This window comes from Takifugu rubripes, chromosome 12 (assembly GCF_901000725.2).
Source record: "Takifugu rubripes chromosome 12, fTakRub1.2, whole genome shotgun sequence".
NCBI lineage: Eukaryota > Metazoa > Chordata > Actinopteri > Tetraodontiformes > Tetraodontidae > Takifugu > Takifugu rubripes.
The window spans coordinates 1,768,456-1,792,019 of record NC_042296.1 but is presented as its reverse complement, the minus strand read 5'-3'; the positions used below and the strand labels follow the sequence as shown (position 1 = coordinate 1,792,019).

At 48.6% G+C, this 23,564-nt stretch overlaps 1 protein-coding gene across 1 annotated transcript; it reads left to right on the top strand.

Annotated features, from left to right (window-relative positions):
- The first annotated feature begins 141 nt into the window (after nucleotides 1-141).
- sdc3 (syndecan 3) lies at nucleotides 142-21,912 on the top strand. The gene is made up of 6 exons (XM_029845483.1): nucleotides 142-762; nucleotides 17,353-17,440; nucleotides 19,395-19,722; nucleotides 19,756-20,260; nucleotides 20,340-20,529; nucleotides 21,235-21,912. Exons 1-6 carry the CDS (start codon nucleotides 703-705, stop codon nucleotides 21,399-21,401), a joined length of 1,338 nt encoding a protein of 445 aa, XP_029701343.1. The 5' UTR covers nucleotides 142-702; the 3' UTR covers nucleotides 21,402-21,912.
- Nucleotides 21,913-23,564: the final 1,652 nt, after the last annotated feature.

Below are 23,564 nucleotides of genomic sequence, written 5' to 3'. Positions count from 1 at the left end.
GGACACGTTTGTCATCCGGGATATTGTTTCAAACCACTCCCACGCAGGTGTGGCCCGCAAACAAACGGAACCACCTGAGCACCAAACAAGACCCGTTCCTCCATGGGCGTGTCTTGTGCGCATGCGTGGCTCCGTATTGAAACCCTTTCAAGGGTGGTGGGTGTCCAAGCGAGCTGCAGGGGGCATTCTCGGCCTCTATCGCAGAGAACTTCGCTCTCTCTCCCAGACACGCACCACTACGCGGCTCCTCTCGCCAGACTCGCAGGCCGAGTAGCGTCGCCATACGGAACATCCAACTCTCGACGGAGGGGGGGAGGAGAGAGAGAGAGGGTGGTAGAGAGAGGATCTCTGAGACTTGGGAGAGGGAAAGAGACGAGCGGTGGCGTCTCGCGGTGGTAAATCTATCAGATCTCTCGCGCAAAAACTCAACCGGTCTCGAGGCACACCGGACGTTTACTGGTGGTCGGAAAGGGCAGCAGCGCGTGAAGCGTTGGATTTATTAAAAAAAAAAAAAAAAAGCCCCACGAGAAGGACGGATGGTCGCGCGGACGGGCGGCGCGCTCTGAAGTTGGACACACTATCCGAAGGAAGACGGAGCAGACGCGGCGGCAGCAGCTTTTTTTAACCATTCTCCCCGCCTCTACCTCCCGACCCCCCCGTGAAGGCAGCGGCGGCGGCGCCAGGAGACCGTGTCCGCGCTCCATGACCATGAAGCTGCCTTGTCTACTGGCGCTCGCGGCGCTGCTTGCGCACGCAGCCACGGTAAGCACGAGCGTCTTTGTTACCGGTGAGCTCTTGGGCAAACAGGGCCAAGGGTATTTGTGACCGCGGCGTGCGGGACGTGTATGCGGTACCGTAGCTGTGACACTCCGCGGTGGCTTTAGGGAATTCTTTACTCGACCCACTTATCGACCCTTAGTTCCCCGACCATGACTCCCAGTGGGGGGGTGGCGACTCCTGTGCACCCCCTTCATCTCCTTTAAACACACGCGCGCACGCGGGCGCGCACTGGAGCCTTTTGTGTCTAGTCTCAGGTTTATTGTGGCCCCTCTCTCCCCAAGACAGGGATTTATGTGCGTGAATTGACAAGTGTCGGTAATTAGCGGGTTATCTCTAATTGAGCTTAATTACCGGTCTTTGTACTGTGAATCGGTATGTGGTTTCCGCGACCCGGCTCGCATCCTGCCGTCAATTTGATGGGACACCACTAATGCTGCGGTTTTAATCACTTTATCGCGCTGCGGGACGTGCGTGCACGTGTATTAAAGGAAGGGGGGGTGGTCTCCAACCTGTGAGATGCGCGACTTATTTCATTCCCAGAGGTCTCGCAGCAAGGATGCCAGTCTAGTGAGGGCATCCCCCTGTTATAACCGCCGTGCGTGTGTCTGCGTGTGGATGTGTGGCAAAAAGTGGGTGGGGTAAAAGAGGGGAAGTTAACGGCGATGCGGTGCGGGACTGCTCGGATAGATGGGATGATGTCATCGCGGCGAAGGGAGAAGCTGGTTTGGAATGCTCGACCACCTCCCTCCCCTCATCTCTCGCACCTCACACGCACATGCACACATACGCACGCTGGCACGCACCGAAGCCTCTGTCTCCACACACCTCCGCTCCGGAAGCATCCGCGCCGAGCTTCACGCGCCCCCTTATAAACACGCCCACATCTTCCGATGAATCCAGATTTGTCCTGTTAGGAGGAGGAAGCTGATTGAATCATTGATAGGGAAGGAAACGCGCACCAAAAATAGTCAAAATGGAGATGGATTCAAGCAAAGCCAAAGCTTGGCCTACATCCTGTAGAAACTTTGTTCTAAATTTGCACTTTTAGTTACCTAAAGTACTCTGAGTATGGGCTGGTATGGAGCATTCTAGGATGCTGCTTTCACGGGGAAAAAAGATGGTTTTCTCTGTAAGTGTTCCTCTCATCCTCCCAGAATCATGCTCAGACCTGCAGATAAATGTATAAATGGACTTCAGCGTCAGGATACACATCATTAACACATCAGCACACAAAATGCACTAAAAGTCTCAATTCCCCTGCAATTATGGGAAGGAAGTGGCAGGGTTATTATGCTGTCAGAACCAGTTGACCCTTGGTCACGCTCACTGCTTGAGTCCTACAGCCCGGAGACTCTTTATCTGTTATGCCTTGCCGAGTTCAGCCTCGAGTTCAGTCGCGTTTCTATTGTAAACTTCATTTGGCCGCCTGTGGCCACAAGAGTTTTGACATTAGTTTTCAGCACCTCGCGCAGACACACTGAGTCGGTGATAAAGGTCGTTCAGAGATCCTTCACCTGCATCTCATCAGTGCACAGATAGTGACGTGTATATTTGTGTGTGTGCGCACGTGTACACACGCTTAAATATACACCCTGTCATGGATGGACGAACCAAGAAGTAACACACGGACACGCACAGGGAGCTGAATAATTGCAAGGCTCACCTCAAACAACCCAGGCCCACACAGCCCCCGTGCAGTCTCATGACTTTGCTGACCAGATCTTTCTTTAAATGTCATCTGGCCTGAAACCAACTGGCTCTTGTTTGTGAGTAGGATCCCTGTTTCTGTTGCCGGAGTTCTGACATAATATCCGGGTTACTATATTTTACACAGGAGACCAATTTTCCCACAGACATCTGTTGTGTCCCACGGATTGCCAGCATGTGTGTGTGTGTGCATCCGTCATCCGTTCATGAGAGCGCTCGCTGTCCATCTGCCTGTGTGTGGGCTCAAAAATAGGGATTCGTCACTGCCAAAATCTTGCTCTCACCAGGCACGGGCCTTCGCAACGCACGTGCGTGTGGAGGAAAGGCGTTGTGTTCTTGAGGGTCACGTTTAACTCCTCAAATGAATCGGGGTTTTGTACCTCGGATCGCTGACAAAGCCCCTCACAGTGAGGAGAAAAAGAGTAGGGGCAAGAATTTGTTTAAAAAAATAGGTCCAAAGCAGACGGATTGAGGGAGAGTGTGAAATGTGAGAGGTGGTTTGACGCAGACAGTGGGTCTCTGTCATACACACACACACTCGGAGTCAAAGAACACTTCTGATTTCAGATTAGTGCGTGAAACGGTGGGTGGGGGTAAGGGGGTCACCTTGCAGTGCATGGAGGAATTGAAACACACCCACAACTACAGAAGGCCGGCGCCTGGATTTGAGCACACGCAGCGGGAGAGAATAATAAGCACCTTCAATGAGAAAAACACCCCCACCCACCACCACCACCACCTCATCTCCCCCCTTTGGCTGTTTGTTTGTGTGCTAGATGTGCACTGGTGCCGCTCGCTCATATCAGAAAGCAATTTCTTATCACATGGGAGGGATGGGTTTGGCAGATGTGCCACATTTGACTAAAATGACTTTTACTGTCTCATGGAACGAGTTGCAGATTCGATTCTGCTTCTCTGGGATGGAATTTCCCCTTTTGCCATAAGAGGGCTAACAACAGAGAAACATGTCAACACAAAGTCTGCTGGTTTGTGGTCCGTTGGAAAGAATTGTTAGGCTCTCAATACAAAACTGGCTATTTACTAATGCCAAAAACACAATGTCACATTTATGTCTAGAAAATTGCCTTTGGCTACAAGTGTAGATGCATTCTAATCCAAGGAATTGATCCAAATGGAAGAGCGCAGTATGGGAGTGTTTGTTCTTAACTCCACCATGCATCTCTCACCATTATTGGAATAGAACAAAAACAACGAAGCAAGTTTGCTTGGTATTGCTTTTTAGTCTTTTCTGGGTATAGATGAGAAACGAATTTCCTCTTTCATCAAAAACAGCCATTTATCTTTTGTAAAATAGATATCTTTTTGGCTGTCGATGGACATCAATGGATCCCTTGCAAAAACTAGTGATAGCAGTTGTTTAGTTGCATTACTCCGGAAGAGAATCTAGATATTTATGCACTGTGGTGTCCAGGCGTCACGTTTTTGCTATATTTGTGTTGATCACTTCCTCTTTCGTGTCTAAACGGACAGTAAAATGCTAGGAATCATTAACAGTTTATATCATGCGACGCACTTCCTGAAACCCAGGGCCAAGCGGCCATGCTGTTACTTTTTGAGCATCTCGGAGTCACTTTTAGAAGCGTGTTCTTCAGCTGGCAGCTGCCAAAAAGGTTGTGAAAGAGGCAGCTTCACCTGCAGAATGCGGCCGCCTCACCCAGCCATCGGGAAGAATGCAGCCGTAGCCTGAAGTCCTTCAGCTGCAATGTTCCTCATCGAGGCCAACCACAGACACGCAAGCGTCGGCTTGTTTGCCTGCATGCTCGGATGTGCATTAACACTGAATTCCTGATTATACACGGAGACCACACAGCCACAGACTTTGGTTATTAAGCAGCTATGGTGGTGTTCATCTGTGTTGTTTCAGTGAGTCAGAGCGAGAAGGAGAAAGCTCGAGGTGGTTTAGGTAGGTCAAAATGGGCTGGAAACACAGCATCTGTACATAAGCACAGTCAGTAATTGGGCAGCACTGCACAGACATACGTACATAGTCCCAAGGGAGGTTAGATGAATATCGAGAAGAAAAGGAGGAGTGGGAAAAGGGGAAGCACACAAACCACAGCGTAATGAGATAGAGGGATGGAGCGAGTAAAATGGACAGCGTTGGAAGAAAAGTGCAAAAATAAGGCAAAGAGAAGCAGGAACAGGGAAACTTAGCAGGGGAGGAAGGATGGAAAAAAGGATGGACCCCTGAAAAGCACTTAGAGGACTGAAGGCCGTGCAGGGGACAAAAGCAGGATGTGAGGAGGGGGTTAAAAAGGAGACCTGGATTAAGGGGAGACGTGCTGACGGGGTGGAGGGAGGCAAGAAGGATGCAGGCTGTGTCGGTCGGGATGGAGGGAGCAACTGAGAGAGGACCAGAGTGGGGGTGGGGGAGGGAGGCATGCACTGCTCATTCCCAGGAGACCGCGCTCTACCTGCTCTCCCCGGCCGTCGCCATGACAACTAGCATGGCTGCTGCTGTCACAGCTTTATCGCCCTGCTCTCCATGACTTCCTTCCCCCTTCTTTTCTGCAACGTTCTCTCTGTTCTTTTTCTCATTATTTGGTAGATTTTTGCTGCTCTCGTTTGTGTTCTGCATTTTATTATCTTTCCATGTCTTTATACTCTTTTTTTCAGGGTTCTTTTCGCCCATCTGTCCCATCAAGGGAGCGCATTCAAGTTAGAGCGCGCGCGCGTGTGTGTGTGTGTGTCCACTTTCATGTGCTTATGGGTTCTAAATTAGAGAGAGCAGATTTAGCAGCAGCCCCCAAACCCACCAAAAATCTTTTTTTTTCTGCCACATGAATTTGCACGTGCATGAACATGCACATGAAATGGACAAAGGCTCTCATCATTCACCAGCATATGTATGTATATATATATATCTGTCTAGTACATCTCTTTTTCCCCATCTCATTTCCGTAGTGATGGGGTAATTGGGCTTAATGAGGGGCTGAAAGCATAGGATGGGCGGGGCCACACAGAACTGAAACTCAATATGGTCCAATGGGATGGTTGGAATGTATATTTCCTGGCAGGAGCTGATAAGAGTGTCTCAGCGTGGCCGTGATAAGTCGCCAGCCCCACCAGTCCCTGGCCTTGATCTGACCCCACACTTCACTGCTTCCATCCCTGGGCAGTTTGGTTTGTCTGCTGTTGGTTTGCTTGATTCACATTGTTTCCTTACAAGTTGTGGGGCCCGGTCACCAGGATTTTCAGCATCATTTATTCTGCTGCCTTTTTATTTTATTGTCTGCGCTATCAGATCCAGTATCTTGTTCCTTTCACCTTACACCGGAGGAGGAGGGTGTCGCACAACAACCAGCCTCCAATTGATTATGCTGTCAACGGAGCCCTTATTCAGACACATTTATTTTATAATGGGATCACGGTATCAGTTGTCGCTCCTTCCTCTATGCTAGTTTACTCATTATGATATCGTTTAGGCTGGGTAAAGATTTGTACAAGTGTGCCGGAGCCTCTTATGTTTAAAACTGATATACATTTTTCCCAGTAACACAAATCAACACAAATGGCAGAATTAAAAATGTCCCAGCCATGCTGTGATCTCCATGTGTCGTCACTTTAAAGCTTTGATCAAATGGTCAACAAAGACTTCAGAAACGCCTCTTGCCTGTTGGAAAATTGCGGACTTTTTTTGCTGAAAACCTCTCTCGTCAGAATCGCTTTCGCTCTCTGGGAGAACAAATTTAGGCGAGGGTTGCTTTTACACCTCACAAGCTGTGGCGGGGAGTGTTGGTAGATAAAGACACAGTGGGATTGAGAGTGATCATCTATAGAAGACCCGAGGCTAAAGAGCTACAGATCAAGTATTTTAAGTGCACATTTTGGATGGCTTGATGTGCAGTGATGCAGTGAGTTACACATATTTTGCTTCTCCCAGGCCAACGCCCGAAGCACAAATTGCCAACGTTTACCGTAGATGATGCATGTACATGACTGGACTCCTCCGTTCCCTTGTCATCCGGTTCCCGCTCGTTTCGCTTCTTCTGGTCTTTGATCTGCCGGCGTGACTGGTTTCTGTTTTCAACTGACTTTCATGGAAGTGCTTCGTCTGATAAGACAGATCTTATCGCGTCGGCTTTTACGCATTTTTCTTGAATTTATGATACACATGTTTCATCACAGCAGGCTGTGTTTTTAACAGTGAGTTCATTTTCAGTAACATTGAGTCAGGATTTCATTAAAATTCACATCGTGAGAGGGATTTGATTATCCAAACGCCAATCTGTGCCCTGTGACTTTGCTTAATGGCTCCTCGTGCAGTTCCTTCCAAGTCCACGTTTCAAGATCTGGGCCTTCATGCTTCAAAACAGGTTTGAGGGGTCAGAGACTTCCTGCTGTGCAAAGACAGGGTTTTATATCGTTGTGTGTTTTTGCACGACCGTGTTTACATGTGAAACAGTGGCACGGGAGGCGACGGAGGTGCACACTACTGTGTGCAGCGGGCACGTGACTATAAGTGTGTGTTTGAATTATTTAGCCCAGCGTCCCGACAGAGGAGTGAACCAGGTCAGAAGCTCATTGCTGCAATGTTTTTCTTCACTTCAACCACACATCTCTACATCCACCCGTTGTGCTCTGATGTTCCGGAGCTCCTCCGATAGTCTGTCTGTCTTAATAAACAGGAAGTTAGTAACAAAAGGCTCCCCACATGTTACGGATGTCCTCTCAATTATGGGCAGGCTAAGAAAAGAAAAACATCAATCCAATTAAATACAGACGTTGAAGCCCCCCTTCTGTGTGTGTGTGTGTGTGTGTGCGCGCGTGTTCTTTCACATGCTACATAGTGAGGACCAGAATACAAATTTAATCTGTAGGGCCATTTTAGGGAAGTGCCGGCATGTTGGCAGGTCTTCACAACTTCAAAGAACTGTTTGAGGGTTAAGACTCAGTTTTACGCTCCAGGTTAGAACTGGGTTTGGGTTAGAGAGGGGTACGGAGAGGCATCTAATTGGGATGGTTAGGGTTAGGTTAGGGACTAAATCTATGAAAGCCCTTCACAGAGAGAGAAGTTCAATCGTTGGACAATTAAACCTTTGAACCCTTAAAGCACACTTTTCAAAGGCGTTTGTTTCTGCAAGAGCCACTGATGCTAATGAGTTCTGTGTGGGTGTGTTGATGAGGTGGGTGTATTGATATTACTCTGTGGTTGCAGCGCTGCTTTCTTCTCTTCAGGCCTTATAAACACCCACATACCACTACGTAACACGCACGCTCGCGCGCACATACAGGTTTGTGGCAGCAGGAGGTTCATTCTTAATCTTTCATTCCAACAGTTGTGGATTAGCCCTAATCTTTACAAACAGAGGCCCAGGTCTGAAAGACTGACTGACAATGACTGTGTGCGTGTCTGTGTGTGTGAGCATCCTTGACGGTGTCCCCGCATCAGATGTGTGACATGATAATTGTTCCCCTCGTTGTGATCATTTGAACAGCTGAGATACGTAATGACAGGTTACTGAATCTGGAAGCAGGAAAAAACACGTATTATCACAATAATGCCTTATGTAATGTTATTTTTTTAGATGTATTTAATTACAGTCCATGTGTAGGTTATTTGCAGTTTAAATGTTATTTAAAAAATGCTTCCACTTTAGTACTCATATAATATCCTGTGACCAGAGGAAAGCCCGATAATGTAATCTTTCCAAGTCCAATTTTTTTATTTCTTTCTGGAATTCAGGCACTGGTTTGTCTGTTTGTTTCTCATTTTGGTACCTTTGTTCTCCAGAAGGCTGCACCATACCTTGAAAATTAAAAACGGCTGGTCCAAGATGAATGTGCCGTGTCATGGCTGAATGTGAGTTAAACACGCTGCAGTTCTTGTGGACACATTCCTCAAACAATGAACAAAGGAGAAAGGTGGCTAAGTAATTAGATATTGTATGGAGAGGAGAGGGGGGATTTGAAGGGAATGAAAGGGGGAATGAGGTCAGAGGCAATCACAGACCAAAGTGATATTAAAACAGGGGGTGGCGGCTGTAGCGCCACCAGAGGAGGAGGAAGCGGATTGGGAGATGAGAATTCTGCAACTTCAATAAGGAGGGCAAAAAGGGGGGAAGTAGACAGAAAAAAATGTGTTAATATATAAAAACTAGCTAAAGGAAATGCGGCTCATTGCCTGAGATGGACGGGAAGGGATCGGCTTTGGGAGGAGTGAGCCCATGAAAGAGCAGAGGAGGAAGAATGAAAAGAGGAAATGAAAAGGGAGATGATGGGCTGGACGGGTGATCTGGCAGCGGCGGAGCCTGGTGGTTAGCACGGAGTTCTGTAAAGAGCTTAGAGCAGCTGAGGCGGATTGAATGGAGGGAACAACCTGGACGGGATTACACTGAGACAGAGGGACGAGGACGGTTGTAGAGCAAGATGCTATCGCAGTCCCAGTATGATCTACGCTATCAGGATATTAACCACCAGTACCTGGACTCGTTGCAGGTTTCCCCCAAATCAAAGCGGATTGCGTTTGTTTTACGTCTTTCCCTTGAAGGGCGATGTCGTGTAAATGCGGAAAAAACTGTCCGCTAAAAGCCTTTTAGCAATATGTGAGAAGTTTTTCGAGATTCACGTGTTTCCATTACCAGTTTTTTATTGCGCTATTTAGGTTTTGCTCATTTCTAAGGGGAATGGAAACCCAGCTATTGATCGTTAAGCCAAATACTCTGGAGATAAACTATGAGCCAAACATCCCTCTCCAAACACCACCTTCTCATATATTAATCACAGCAGTCGGGGGACGAATCTGTCCTTATCGAGAGAACGGACGGAATAGACATTTACACCTGAGGCATCCTCTAAATATGAGGTGAAGATAACTGTGTACTCATACGATGTTCCGTTAACAGTGACCCTTTATTACTGACGTGTGTGTGAGGGGACACACCCTGGGGTCGGGAGCTATCGTCGGTTATCATCTAATTATTACAGCCACGTCAAATGATTCACCCACGAGATGTTTGTCGGAAGAAAATCTGAACGAATCAACCCCCCCCCCCCCCCCCCCCCCCCGCAGTCATCTGACATTCATTTATCACAGCTTACCAGTGTCATGTGACTTATTACATGATAGATCTGTCAGCTGATATTGCGATCATATACACACATCACGCAGTTTCAACCTGCGCAATTAGCACGTCTCGTCAAATGTATCAAATCTGGCAGCCGAGAGTCGCTTGGCCTTCAGGCTGGGAACGGCAGCCAGTTGGCCGACGCCGTTGAGCCGAAGAAGAGAGAAGAAGCCACGAGAGAGTAGCAAGGCCGGCGACTCGCAACGGCCCTGCGGCGGTGCATTTCTTTACCTTGACTGTGCTTCTGAGAGTCAAAAAAAGGGGCATGGCATGATAATGAGTACACACACACACACACACACACACACACACACACAAGCAGGCAAAGGTGGATTTTTCCATTTCAGATTGAATTACTAAGACCTGATTGGATTTTTCTCCTCTGCATCAGAGACAAAAAGGCTCATTCTCCGCCCCTCCCACCAGCCCTTTCTTTCCTTCCTTCTGTTTCCATCCATCCATCCACTCCTTGATTTCTGTTTCCTCTCCACATCTCCGTACGCTGATGTGTCGCCTCCTGGTCATTCGTTCCTCGGGGTCTGCGCGGCCGCATGACGAGCATTAGCCTGATTACAGGAGTGGTAATTATACACAGACACAGCAGACAACTTGTGATTCACATCAGCGGAAATGTGATTTCCATCATCGTCTCTTATATTTTGGAGTTTTTATTGCTCGTCTGTTCGGGGTTTTATTTCCCGACCTGAAAAGATTGCATTGATTAGCATGTCGGAGCCTATGCTGAGTGCCCCTCTCTCTCGCTCTCTGCAGCACAAAGGCATCACGGTCCGCGGGGCACTTGCTCTCACACGCACCCGCATTTCTGAGCCCTTCAGAAAAGTTCCTTAGAAACACGAGAAAAGTTCCAGCCACAGGCGCCACGCCCTCCCACCGGCCTTGCTGAATCGGGCCCATTGAGCCAGGCTGTAATCACACACACGAGCGTGCACAAATCCGCATTCAGCCCCGCTTCTTCTCCTCTGTCTCCGTCACTTCATGGAAGCAATCGCTATAAAAACCAAACATTGACCCGTCAGCCAACCAGCAGCTTTCACCATTTCCCCAACCAAACGTCGACGCACCCACCAACACGCACGGGCACTCCCAGCACGCCACAGACAAACCGTCGAACACACAGCCTCCCCGATAAACTCGCAGATACACGGTGGCGTATTGTGTAGTGTGGGAGCCGCAGTCGTGAAGGAATCTCAAGACGTTTCTGGCAGCAGGACAGTCTCCCTCACACACACACACACACACACACACACATGCTCACTCAGGGATGCATGTTTCATAAGGTCATGTATAATAGAGGAGAATTTCTTGCAGTGGGGCCTTGTGTCTGTGTGTTTGTCTGTGTGTTTGAGTGTGCAGAGCTGGCTTTGAAATGTGGTCTTAATCCTGTTGGATTGTCAGATTAATGTAACAGCTGGGCCCTACATACGTGTCTACACATTTGGGTATCTGTAAACCCCCCCTCCCGTCATACTCTCATTTATATTCTACCAGCAGAGGAATTAATCTATGCATTAGTGTTTCTTTGTGTGTGTGTGTGTGTGTGTGTGTGTGTGTGTGTGTGCGTAGGGGGGGGGGGTCACAGCTCCTTTACTCAGTTGCAGATCAGCTGATGTGTCAGAGCAAGGTCACATGACCCGCGCTGTTTCCGTGACCATCAGCTGCTCCTTTTTTCCTCCTTTTTACATACTGACACTTTTTAAACACTTTCTCTCCCTCTGACCGTCCAACTCGAGTGTTTCCTGTAGAATCTTCGTCATCGCCCACTCATTGATGCTTGGGAAGATGTTAGAAATTATCGAGTAAATAGTTCATTTGGTCAAATATAGCATGCACGATACTAAATATGGACTCCGACTTAACGTATGGTTTAGTGTCTGTACATTTAACCTAACTGCGTACTGGTCTGGTAGAAAGTTGAAATGAGAGCGCGACTCTATCACAGTTCTAAACTGCAGAAAACGATGTCATCTTTTGAATGTCGGCCGCAGCGGCGTTAGCGCTATAACATGATTTACCTCAGCGTCTCCGTTTAAAGCTACGCGCTGACCTCAAGGAGTGGGAGAGCGTCTGCAGGCAGCCTTCATTTGATGGAGATTAATGTCCCGGCTAACAACAAAGCCAGTGTTAGCAGTCCACTGATATGAATTCACCCTGCGCGCTGATGCCTTAAATGGATTTGGATCTGTTTTTCGCAACCGATAAGATAGATGTTAAAAGAGGTTCTGCATGAAAATGGACTCAGACGTGAACTGGATGCTCCATCCTCGCCTGTGTATCTCTAATGTCCCCATAACCCTTCGATTATTTACACAAATCCATCACTCAGATTAGATTTGCCCTTGTAGCATAATGGAGAAACATAATATTGGTGGTTTTTTTCCAGCTGCCTCAGATGGCTTTAGGTTCCAGACGAGCAGGAACAACACGGTGAAACCATCCTCCCACAGGTTCTGTACGCGAGGTGCGTGGCTGTGGTCCGGACCAGCCTTCAGCAGCGTATCGCTCATCTGCTGGCTGCTCTTCACAAGCATGTTTGCAGCTTTTTGCTCGGCGGTTCACATTCATCAGCCACAGAGTGCGCTCGGGTGTGAAAAAACTAAAACAAACAAGCAAAAACTATAAAAAATGCATCGCACAAACACATTCTGGGCTCTCTCGGTACTAGATTCCATATGAGAGAATTTATACACGCATGTCCACATACATATCTGTTTTATAACTTGTAAATTGTATATAATTAGAAAGAATCCCAATTGTGCTAAGTGAGTGTAGCTGAGACTGTTTAATCTCCCAAAAGCACCAAGTCATGACGGCCCCTGACCTTCTGCTGCAGCTGCTAAAGCTGCAATCCCCTGACACAAAATGATAATTTCTCTCTAAAATTGGGGATTTTACTCAACTAACGCCTCCAAAGAAGGCCCAGTGTGATGGGGGGGGGCATTCTTTGCATATATTAAAGACGGTAAATGTGAGCGGCGCTTTGAGGCTCATAGTGATGGCTTTTATGAACCCTTTGTTGTGTCACAAATGTTGCCATGGAGTTTATTTAGAATATTCTAAGTACATTTGGCTTCAGATTTAACGTTTGTGTTATTGTTATTGAACCCTCAGGAACAGTTTCTCATTAGTGAGTTTCACCAGTAGATTTAATAAAACAACAGCCTTTTAAAAAAAAATCAATTTTCTTATGTTTATTTCACGCGTCACCAACAAGGTAAACATTCCTTTCAATGCAGCCTTTTCCTCAGAAGGAGATTAAAATGGTTGCGACCTAGTGAGGCCATTCTCCAGTCAGGTGTCCTTCCCCGGCAGACTGAGGCAGGATCTCAATGACCCCCTTGGCTGCAGCGCTCGGATCTTGTAAAGTTCACACGAGCCGACCTGACATCACCGCAATAAGATACTGTCTGGAGGTCTGAGGTGTCGGTCAGCGTGTGAGCAGCGGGAGCGCTTTCTGTGCTAATCTCAGCTGAAGGTGGCAGGTGTCTGGAGCAGGCTGTCACCTGGTAACCTACTCACACACAAGCGCGCGCCCGGCCTGCGCACGAGCTGGCCGCTGCCCTCCTTCTTCTGTCCCCGCATCTGATTCTTAGCAACTGGGCTGGCTGCCATCAAACCTGGTAAGAGGAGGATGAGCGAGGCGAGATGAGATGAGTGGAGTTAGAAGCCGCTGCTCTGCAGACAAAGACGGGCGTGGGACCCTTTCTATGCTGCCAGTGTGCGATGAGTGGGAGGCCGTGTGCCGAGTGCGCTGACCCTTTCCAGCCGGCGCTATCAACCGTCTGCTCCTGTCATCGTCCAACTGTGTGCCCAACTCTTATCACTCCGGGTCAGGATCTTTGGGCGCTGGGGATGAGGCTCTTCACCTGCAGTGAAGGGGAGAGAGAAATGTGGCCAATAACAGCCTATTTACCTCATTTTGAGTTTGATCATGGCTGTCAGGTTGAATTGAAACTCCCGACTGACGCCGTCGTCTGTCTGTCTGCAGGTCCGCACATGGCCAATCTGAAATAAAAGCCATTCATTACAGCAATAATATCTAATAAAGTTGAGGGAGCGGCTTTGCGCACAAAAAGCCTTGGAAGAAATTTGACTCACTATTTGTCTTTGAGTTCAGGGTCAGACGCTGTTTTCTTCTCTCCACTAAAATCATCGAGCCTCTATCTTTCTGTCGTTTAGTCTGCGTTCTGTAATTGGTTTATTTTAGAATATACATACACCCCTTGAGGTCAGAAAGTGTATTCTGTCTATTTTTTTGTCTCCCTCCACCATGTAGGCAGTGGAAGGAGCGCCAGAGGAGTGGGACTCACAGATGGCGCCCGACACAGTATTCAAATTATTCTTCACAGTTTGAGAACATTCGCTCTGATAATATCTTCCATATTAAAGAGCACAATTAACAGTTTTTTTTGTTCCCCGAGCAGAGCAACATTGCGCGTGCGTGTGGTTGTGGGTGCATGCTCGTGCGTGCGCTGCAGCCTCTCGGGTTACTGAGGAATCTATTTGAAGTCAACCACAATGAAGCTTTCTATCCAGCCTAAAGGCAAATTTTCAAACTCAAGAAGCCAGAAAATCAACCCCCCAAAATATATTTCCACCATTTAACCTTTAATATGTTGTGTGTACGTGTGTGTGTGTGAGAGAGTGGTGTTTCGGTGTGTTTGTATCTGCTTCGGGCTCCTATCATTATATCTGACTTGCTGTATCTTGATCTTTTCCCTCTCCCACTAACGTAGCGCTGCTACATGAATGTCATTTATAGTCATGCATCGATTTTACCCCAGTTTAAAAATTGGAATTCAACAGATTTGCTGTGAAACTGCAGTCTTACAGCTCTCTGTCATGCACACACATTTGTCATGTAACTGTAAATGGAAGTGATTGGCAATACTGCTTCATAACAGCGTCTCCCTGAGTACCAAATGTTGCAGCACTCATTCACTTTGTCAGGACTTGAACTTTCTGGTACACGCACACTGTTTCTTTGTCTGCCTCAGTTATTTTGCTCTCCAGTTTTATGTTTCCTCCTTCTCTTATAACCCAAGTATATATAATTGCATATTCCACGCTCCCAGACTGCCTCAAAAGGTCTCCAACTGGCACTCTGTTTCTTGCAATAGCACCGCTTCACAGACTGCCAAAAACCAGGATTGCATTGGGTTTGTTGTGTTACAGTTTCCTTTTATAAGAAACGGGAGTGAAATGCAGCGGCGGAAGGGAAATGGAGGGCAACATAAAGCTGATTTTGGCCCTGGGACATGCATGCGGTGGAGTGAAGCTCATTGCGTCACTTTGCGGTTAGCTAGCTTTGTGGCACAGGCAGAAATCACAGCTGTTTATAGCTTCTGAACCAGGCAAAATGCAGAGCTGGCCATATTTGACTCCGCCAAAATCACATAAAAACACACACCCACAACAGTTCTGTAGGTCTGAAGGGCATTCGGGAGCCCGTGTACACAGACGCCACAAGCCAAACTGGTGATTACAGCCTTTCAGATGGTCTTACTCACTTGTAATTACATACAGTGACGCACCGCTTGCCACCATACACTCAGTTCACACTTATAATACGGGCCCCAAAAATGAAACATTTGCAGGCACAGCAGGTCTGGGATAAACATAGATGATGCCGTTTTAAACACATACTGCCAGAAAAACTGGAAATGGACAGGGAGAAGACCAGCCTCTGCGGAGGATCTGTGTCCTGGAAGCTGCTGCGTGTACAGGGGGAAGTCTCCCTGAGACCCTGGTGCCGCCCTAGGGTGGGGTATGTGTTTAGTTAACTATGTATACATGTGTGGGGGATTTTTGAGCCGCGCCAAATTTGGGGGACCTGCCATGAGATAAGAAATGGAGTTCATGATGAAAGGAAAATGGGGCGAGGACATTGTTACACTGGCGCAGAGCGTGTGAAGAGGGGGTGGTGGGTAAAGGTACGCGCGAAAGGAGGGGGCAGATGGAAATGAGGGCTTGAGGAGCGGGGTGTTTTGATGTTGGTTTTAGAGGTTGTTTATTTGCCGTTGCATAACAGCGTCACTCATGGAGTTAGTTTGTGTGTGTGTCTGCTAGTGTCTCACTGGGAGACAGGAATGTCTGTGAAAGCAGGAGTTTGCCCTTAGCAACGGTCTTCATTGTAAAACACAGAATATAGCCCAGAAACACACACATTTGGGTGCACCCAAAGCCTCATCCTTCCTCTGTGTGAGGCCTCCAGCCTCGGCACCATCTGTGTGTTGAGGCCGTGAACTACTTGACGACGGGTTTGTGTCCGGGAGAGTACGTATAGCGTTTCAGCTCCCCCTCATGCTGAGTTGTGATGGACCGAGATGCTAGGGTTTCTAGATTCCATTATGCTTTTATTGGCTTTTAAAGGCATCGGGTTTCCTCTGTCTGGAGCCGGGGAGGGGCCTTAACTGTTTGTGCGTGTGTGTGTGCACAATTAGTAGAACAGCAGGGCCGCAAAGGACCTTAGGATGGGCTTAAGATTGCAGAGGAGATAAGGTAGTTTTGGGTACAGCTTCAGCAGCGGACTGTTCTTAGCCGTTTGTTTCTGGCAACACCACAGTGGTCTATTTAGCTCATTCTGAGCTGTCTTTGGTTTCAGGCAGTGGCTTTGTTTCCTAAATAGACAGAAGAACAAGTAGTGTGCTTGCCAGATTTTACTCCCGTTGTTGTCTCTAATCAATACTGCTAGACGAACGGTTGATGATTTGGGCCCGAGCTGTGTCAACTGCTGTCAGCCCACAGAAAAACTCCCAACTGAACCAAACCAATTCTGTTGTGTTTCCAGCCATGGGAGGCGAATGGTTTCACTGGAAACACTCTGAAAATCCATCGTGCCCGACCTCGTCAGCAGCAAACTGCTCATAACATAATCAAAGATGAACTCTACCAGCTTGCCAGAAATCAAGCGTTGAAGGTATTCGTAGTCAGCCATTGTCTGTATGTCAGGACTAGGATGGCCCCCTTTGATGGTTGAGCACTTGAGTGTGAGGTTAAACATCACAGGGACGTGGCATTGAGGTTGAGAGCGCCGAGATGAATGAAGAGAGGAGGGCTTAGCCTCAAAGCGTCGGACGCTGATGTCATTCACTTCAGAGGTTTAACCCCCATGCAACTAATCTCCAAGATGACCCCGACAGAGGTCACCGGGCAAGATCACGCGTTTCCATTCGCAGGGGGCGTAGGAATCGTCTGGAAGTGAGTGATGGGCTGCAGCGAAATGTTGCCCGAGAGACACTTAGTCCCCACGATGCAGCTGTAAAACTCTAATACACAGATTATCAGCAAGATGTCTGAATTGCACACGCAGATCTCTGAACGCCATCTATTTTCTTACCCCGGTCAATGAGAAATAAAGGTAATAAACTCAAGGATTTTACGAGCATTGAATTGAACAGTGATTCTGCCATGAGCGAGAGGATGCTGTGCAGTTGACTGATGAATAATAAATAGATTTTTAATCACAGGAACACTTTCTTCCCCTTGTTTCCATGTATTTTGGCCAGTAGCTCAGACTACGTTACTCATGAAACTGAGACGTCAGCTTAGGCTGAATGAAAACCCATTTGCTGATTCTCTGCCAAAAAAAATCCCAGCTTTAGATCGACTCATTTTCAAGGCTCCTCCTCAGACTCGGGTGGACAGATGTTCCCCCGCCCACCCTAATGTGTGTGTGTTTGTAATCTGACAACATGATGCCTCCTCTGTTGAGGGAATATCATCCCTGGTGGTTAACGCTCATCTCTGTGTCTTTCAGGGACAGACTTGGTCTATTGATGACGAAGGCTCTACGAGAGACGACTTCTATGACGACGAGGACCTCTACTCGGGCTCCGGCTCTGGCTGTAAGTGTGTGGCAACGGCGCGGAGGTTACGCACGCATGCCCTGATTCTTTTAAATGCGACAGCTGCTGGATTTCAATCTCTTGACCCCCAAGACCCACCCTCCACCTTATCCTCCCCCCTGTCCTCGAGATATGGCTGCTTTGTTCACCAGAAAGGCCGTGCACGCGCTGGCCCACATCACAGACGCACACATTAGCCCCCAGGCAGCTTTTTTTTCTCTCCGAAAGCGACGTTTAAAAAAAAAAAAAAAAAACACGTTAAACTAACACCACAAGCTGCAAACAGGTCTCGATTCCCGCAGATCTTATTTGCTCTAATCAGATTACAGCACACACAGATTAGGCGATTGCACGCGCGGCACCTCTCCGCAATGGCCGGTCTGCGTTTGAGGGAACAGTGTGTTTGCGTCTGTAAGAATTACCTACTTAACGTAATTCGCACGGCTGTAATTCAGGCTGATTTCCTCATCTGGCTGTCGAAGCTCAAGGTCTCCACATTGAGTGTGACTCACGGAGGGGCGCCCTGGTGGAGTGCGCACTCAAAATAAATGACAATTCCGAGCAGGGGACGGCGGCTGGGGCACCCCCTGTTGTTGCGACGGCACCCCGGCACACTGCTGTACCTCAGCCCGTTGATACGGAGCCGCCTGATGCCAAAGGAGCAGGGCAGACGTGGATTTTGCGCCCGCTGCCGCCGTAACTGAATTTATTCTGTCCACGCTACGATTGCCTCTCCAGCGCCTCCGCCCGTACTCGTGGCTGTAATTTCAATCTGTTCCTCTCTCAGCCGAGCAAGATTCAGCAGAAAGAAAATGAAAATGAAAGGTGAAACAACAAAACAATGTTCTCTTCTCATTACCTGCCCGGGTATGTGTGGGTTCCAGAGTGGCTCCGACCTGTCAGTCAATAGACAAGGGACCTTTGGGGGGATGGGGGGGGGGGGCATGTGTGTATGTGTGGGGAGGTACCAGGTACCAGCACATTGTCAGTGGATCCTTCAAACCTGTGAGGATTAGAGACTCTGTCCGGTCCACAGTTGTATTGCATCTCACAAATGCTCAATTGGATTGGGACCTGGGGAGTTTTGGGGGGCAAGTCAAAGCCTTTGTTAGGGTTTTTCAGTTCATGAATAGTATTTATAGTGTGTCGAAGTGCATTATCCTGCTGTGGAGGATTGCTGTTGCATTGCTTTGAGGAAAAGAAGTGCTTCTGCGTCAATTCCATCCCATACCTGCAACATGGCAGAGTTTCAGGCTGCAGCTGCAGTGATGGGTCCATCCATTAGATGCAGGTTTCCTCTCGCCTCTCTTCACTTCCTGCTACTTCTGGGCGTGATTGTTCTAATACGTCTGCAGATATGGACATTTGTATGACGGAGATAGCGGCAAACATTGATCGGGTGTCACCCGATGCTGGGAGTGAATGAAGGGCGGCAAATATACACCAGAGTAAAAGTATAATTCACCACCAGCCGAGGGGCTGCACATCTCATTTCATATTTAAACTTTTAAAGCCGTCATTAAAACAAAGGCAAATTTTGGTCTCATTTTTTTTAAACCTTCTGTCTCATCCTCCTGCCGAGCTCATCGTTTATTGTAATTTCCCCTCATTTACATATTTCTTCTGTTTTTGTATTCAAGTGAACTGATGAAATACGATCTGCATTACCGCTGTGGCTAACGAGCTTTGTTGACATCAAAATCTTTAAATCGAAGCAATTTGACTAAACAAACGTAGCTGTAACACAATCAGCCTTTGGGGCATAAAGACTATGTGATCATGGAGAATGAGCTTGGTGAGAGAGGAGGAGAAAATGAAGGCGGTATTTATAAACCGGGGCTATTGTCAAGCAATCATTGACTTTCTTCTGAATGTTTATCATGTCTCACTGCCAAATAAAAGCGAATGTGCTCAACAACCTTCGGTTGAGTAAAAAACCTCCTTTCCTGTTCAGTTCCAGACGTCAGAATAAAGCCAACATCAGTGGGCGTGGCCTTTGCCACAGAGGAGCCCCTCCTCCTCTCTACCACCCAGGCAACTAGCCCCGCCCCTTCTGCCTCACCTGCCGCTGAACCGAGCCCCAGCCCCGGCGAACCCCTGTTCACCCCCCTGCCCACCGAGGCCGACGGAGAGAGCGGTGTGTTCTGGGAAAGAGACCAAGAGCTGGAGAGAGAGAGGGAGGAGGAGAGAGAGAGGGAGCAAGAAAGGCTAAGAGAACTGGAGAGAGAGAGGGAGGAGGAGAGAGAGAGGGAGCAAGAAAGGCTAAGAGAACTGGAGAGAGAGCGGGAGAGACAGTTGGAGAGAGAGCGGGAAAGGGAACGAGAGAGGGAGAGGGTCCGAGAGCTGGAAAGAGAGAGGGAAAGGGAGAAAGAGCGAGAGAAGGAACGTGAGAGAGAGCGAGAGAGGCAGCGAGAGCTTGAAAGGGAGAGAGAGCTGGAGCGGATCAGAGCGGCGGCCAGAACCACCGCTGCCCCGCCGTCTCCCACCACCGTTGCCGTGGCCACCTCCAACCCCGCATTCAGCACAGCGGAAAGCGCAGCACCCTCTGGTGGCGCGGATGACTCGATCACCAACGAAGAAGAGGACGTCTACCTGTCGACCGAACCCACATCCATCTTCCCGGGATTTGACGTGGAAACCACCACAGAGGAAGAGGCCGCCGCCACAGCTGAGACCACCCCCGAGGCTACGACAGCTGTTCAGACCACCACCACTCAGAGGACCCGCGTCCCTTTCAAGCCCAGGGTTCCCGTGACAACAGGCACCAAGGCAGCGCCGACAGAGAAGACGACCCGTGCGCAGACGCCCGCGTCCACACAGGTGAGTTTGGAGCCTTAGTCTGTGTTTTTGACCCTTTAAACGCTCAGAATCCCGCCTCACATTTCTTCCCGCGTTTCAGGAGGCGAACAACGATGTGGGAGCTGCAGGGCCGAGCGGCGATTTTGAGATCCGCGACGATCGAAGGAACGACCTGGGCCACGGTGTGGCGCCCGGGGAGCCCGACCTGACCGGCAACACGGTGGAAGGAGGAAGTTCTGCTGCACAGCTGCCACAGAAGAACATCCTGGAAAGAAAAGAGGTCTTGATAGGTGCGTCCCTGCTCTTAACGCGCCGTTCACAAGGTGCCTCTCATGTAGGCCCCTCCCACCTCAGTAGACGCGGTCTTCCTGTTGCCTCCTGTGATCTTTCCCTGCTTATTTGAAACCAGCCTCCCGTGTAGTTCAAATTCATCGCGATAAGAAAACCCACTGCTCTGCCTTTTTGACCCGCAGAACAAGCAATCCCCTTCTCAGAGTTATGCAATCCCTGCTTTCAGTCCCTATTTTAATATTTTCCCTCTCGGCAAATCCAATTTCCTTTCACTCCCCCATTCCCATCCCAAAAGCTACTGTTGTAGTAAAAGCGAGCGGCCGACCTGTCTAATCTCACTGGCTCTCTGTGTCTCCTTCAGCTGTTCTGATTGGCGGACTGCTGGCGGTGGTTTTCGCCGATTTCCTGGTCATTGGTAAAGAGCAGGAGGCAACAGAATTTAGAGTTTAGCCGTAGATGCCAGGAGTGACCGATTTATTGCCGTTTCATGGTTTTGTGTGTGCAGCAAAAGTTAAAACCTTTAAGACAAATGTTAGCGGCTCTTTCCCATAGTAACAATGCTAACTTGCTGGCGTTTGTATGTGGCAATTTAGCCCCGCCCAAAGGTGCATCGCTGGCCATGCTGGTGAATTAGAGCTCGTCCGTACGCGTTCTTTGATGTGCCGCTGTTTAAGCCCCGCCCTCTTCTCCCCGTCTGTCCTCAGCGGTGATCGTCGGAGGAGTGGTGGGCGCCTTGTTCGCTGCCTTCCTCGTGATGCTGCTGGTCTACAGGATGAAGAAAAAGGACGAGGGCAGCTACACGCTGGAGGAGCCCAAACAGGCCACCGTCACCTACCAGAAACCAGACAAGCAGGAGGAGTTTTACGCATAACGTGCCCGAGACAGAGACGCATCACGCCGAGGGAGCGAGAAAGAGCGAGAGCGGGAGACGAGAGAAAGATACTCTGAACCCCGTCCCTCCTCTTCCTCCCTACACTCATCTGCTCGCTTCTCCGTGTCCCTCTCTCCTCTCCCAACACGAGAGCGCCGTTCTCTCTGCGGACCTGCAGACTTTCTTTTCAATAAAAACAAACAAAAAAGAGGACAAAAAAGAAAAAAAAATCCAAATATATTCAAAAAAAATTACACATACACATAAGATGTTTTTAAAGTAAATGTTGTTATTAATATTCTACAGATTCTCTTGTTCTGTATGTAACGATATAATTATTTTGTAAAAAAAAGAAAAAAAAAAGGAAAACAAGGTGGCGACGAAAAGGCACAAAAAGGTTCCTCCTCTGTTTTATAGAGCAAACAAAAAGGCCTAAGAGAAAGAGGAGAAAGGTGGAGCTGAAGGAGGCCCAAAAGAATAAAGAGTGGGGGGTTCCAGTCCCCCCCCCCCCCTTCAAAAACCACACAGGACATTCTGGTTGGCCGCCCAGAGCCCAGGGTCAAAGGTGAGAGGAAAGGTCTCTTCCGTGCCTTCCGTCCTTTCGGTGCTCAAATGCGCATACAGACAGACACATGGATGCACGTACACACGCACGCTAGTACACACGGACTGGTTTTCCTGAAGGTGGCTCTGACCTCTGGCTCTGCTCGGCCAACCAGAGCACGGCGAGGAGCCTCGGGAGAACTGCTGCGGAACCCGGGGCTGGTCCGACCCTCCTCAAAGCTGTACAAAGACTAGTTACGGATAGTCGTAATAACCAATAATATATCAATGTTTTTGGGTTGGATGGTGATAATAACAGTACCATGGTAATAATAATAATAGTAATAACACTTCTTGAACAGGATGGTGTGTATTTAGCGGTTTTGAAAAGTGTTTTATGTAAATATCAGCGTATTCTTTCTGGCGTCACTAATCATCTGCATGACCATGAATTTTTATTGCTCACCTACGTCATGACTTCAGACGAGCTGTGCTCCCATCACGCGCACGTTCCACGCCACACACACACACACTGCGACCATAGCGTCCTGCCCCCACCGCCACGCCTCTCATCACTGTGATGGTCATCAGGTCGTTCTATATGTCATTGGTTAGTTACGGCTCGGTTGCCGGCTGGTTTCCACTTTGCTCTGTTGACAGCACAACCGTGCATCTCATCATTACTTCATCCGATGTCTGCCCTTCGACCCTCCGAGCAGGCACGTTTTGGACGCCTTTCTTTTCACATCAACAACCCGGGGGTGGGGTGGGCTCAAAGAAGTGGGCGGGGCTTCGTTTAAACATTATGAATTCATCTTTTATTTCGCAGAAGCTCGTGAGAAAACTTTAACTCTGCGCCATGGGAGCCTAACTTGAGCCTGCCGACGAGCTCTCTTTTTGTGCGGTGGGTGGGATTGGGGGTGGGGGTGGGGGGCAAAGAGGTCAGATTTTGGTTTCGGAACAGGAATGTGAGGAGACGGAAGTGCTGTGCTTCTATCTAAGAGATTGTAACAATAACCACACCAGTGCGACTGGGCTAGTAGCTTCTGTAATACTCAGTACTGTAGAACAAAAAAATGCATGGGAGTCAAGAAATATACTAGTCTGGAAGTGTGTGTGAGCCGGACTGCGTGTGTGTGTGAGTGATATCGTATGGTTCAAACATAAGGGGGGTGAATCAAGCCGGAATGTACCGTGGCTGAGTGTGTGTTTACCTTCTCCAGCAGTTCTCACGCTCTTCCACAGACAGGTAACACACCTCCTCCACCCGTGTGTGTGTGTATGTCGCCTGGCCCCTCAGAATATGTTCGCATGCACGCCTCCTGTCTGTATGCGTGTGTGAGTGTATGTGTGTGTCTGAGAGCTTCACCTTGGTATTTCACAGCAGACTTGTGTACACTGACCAGCCTGTGTGTGTCTGTGTTTGGTCTGTCCACTGCTGGTCCCTCGCAGCAGCTTTCACACACACACACACACACACACACAGTCTTTTCACCCTCTGTCTGTCTGTCTGTCTGTCTGTCTGAGGGCAGTCAGACAGGCTGTGCACCACCTTCTCACAGGCAGGAATGATCTAAGCATGGTACTGTCTTTTCTACAGTGTCAGAAGTGTAAATGTGT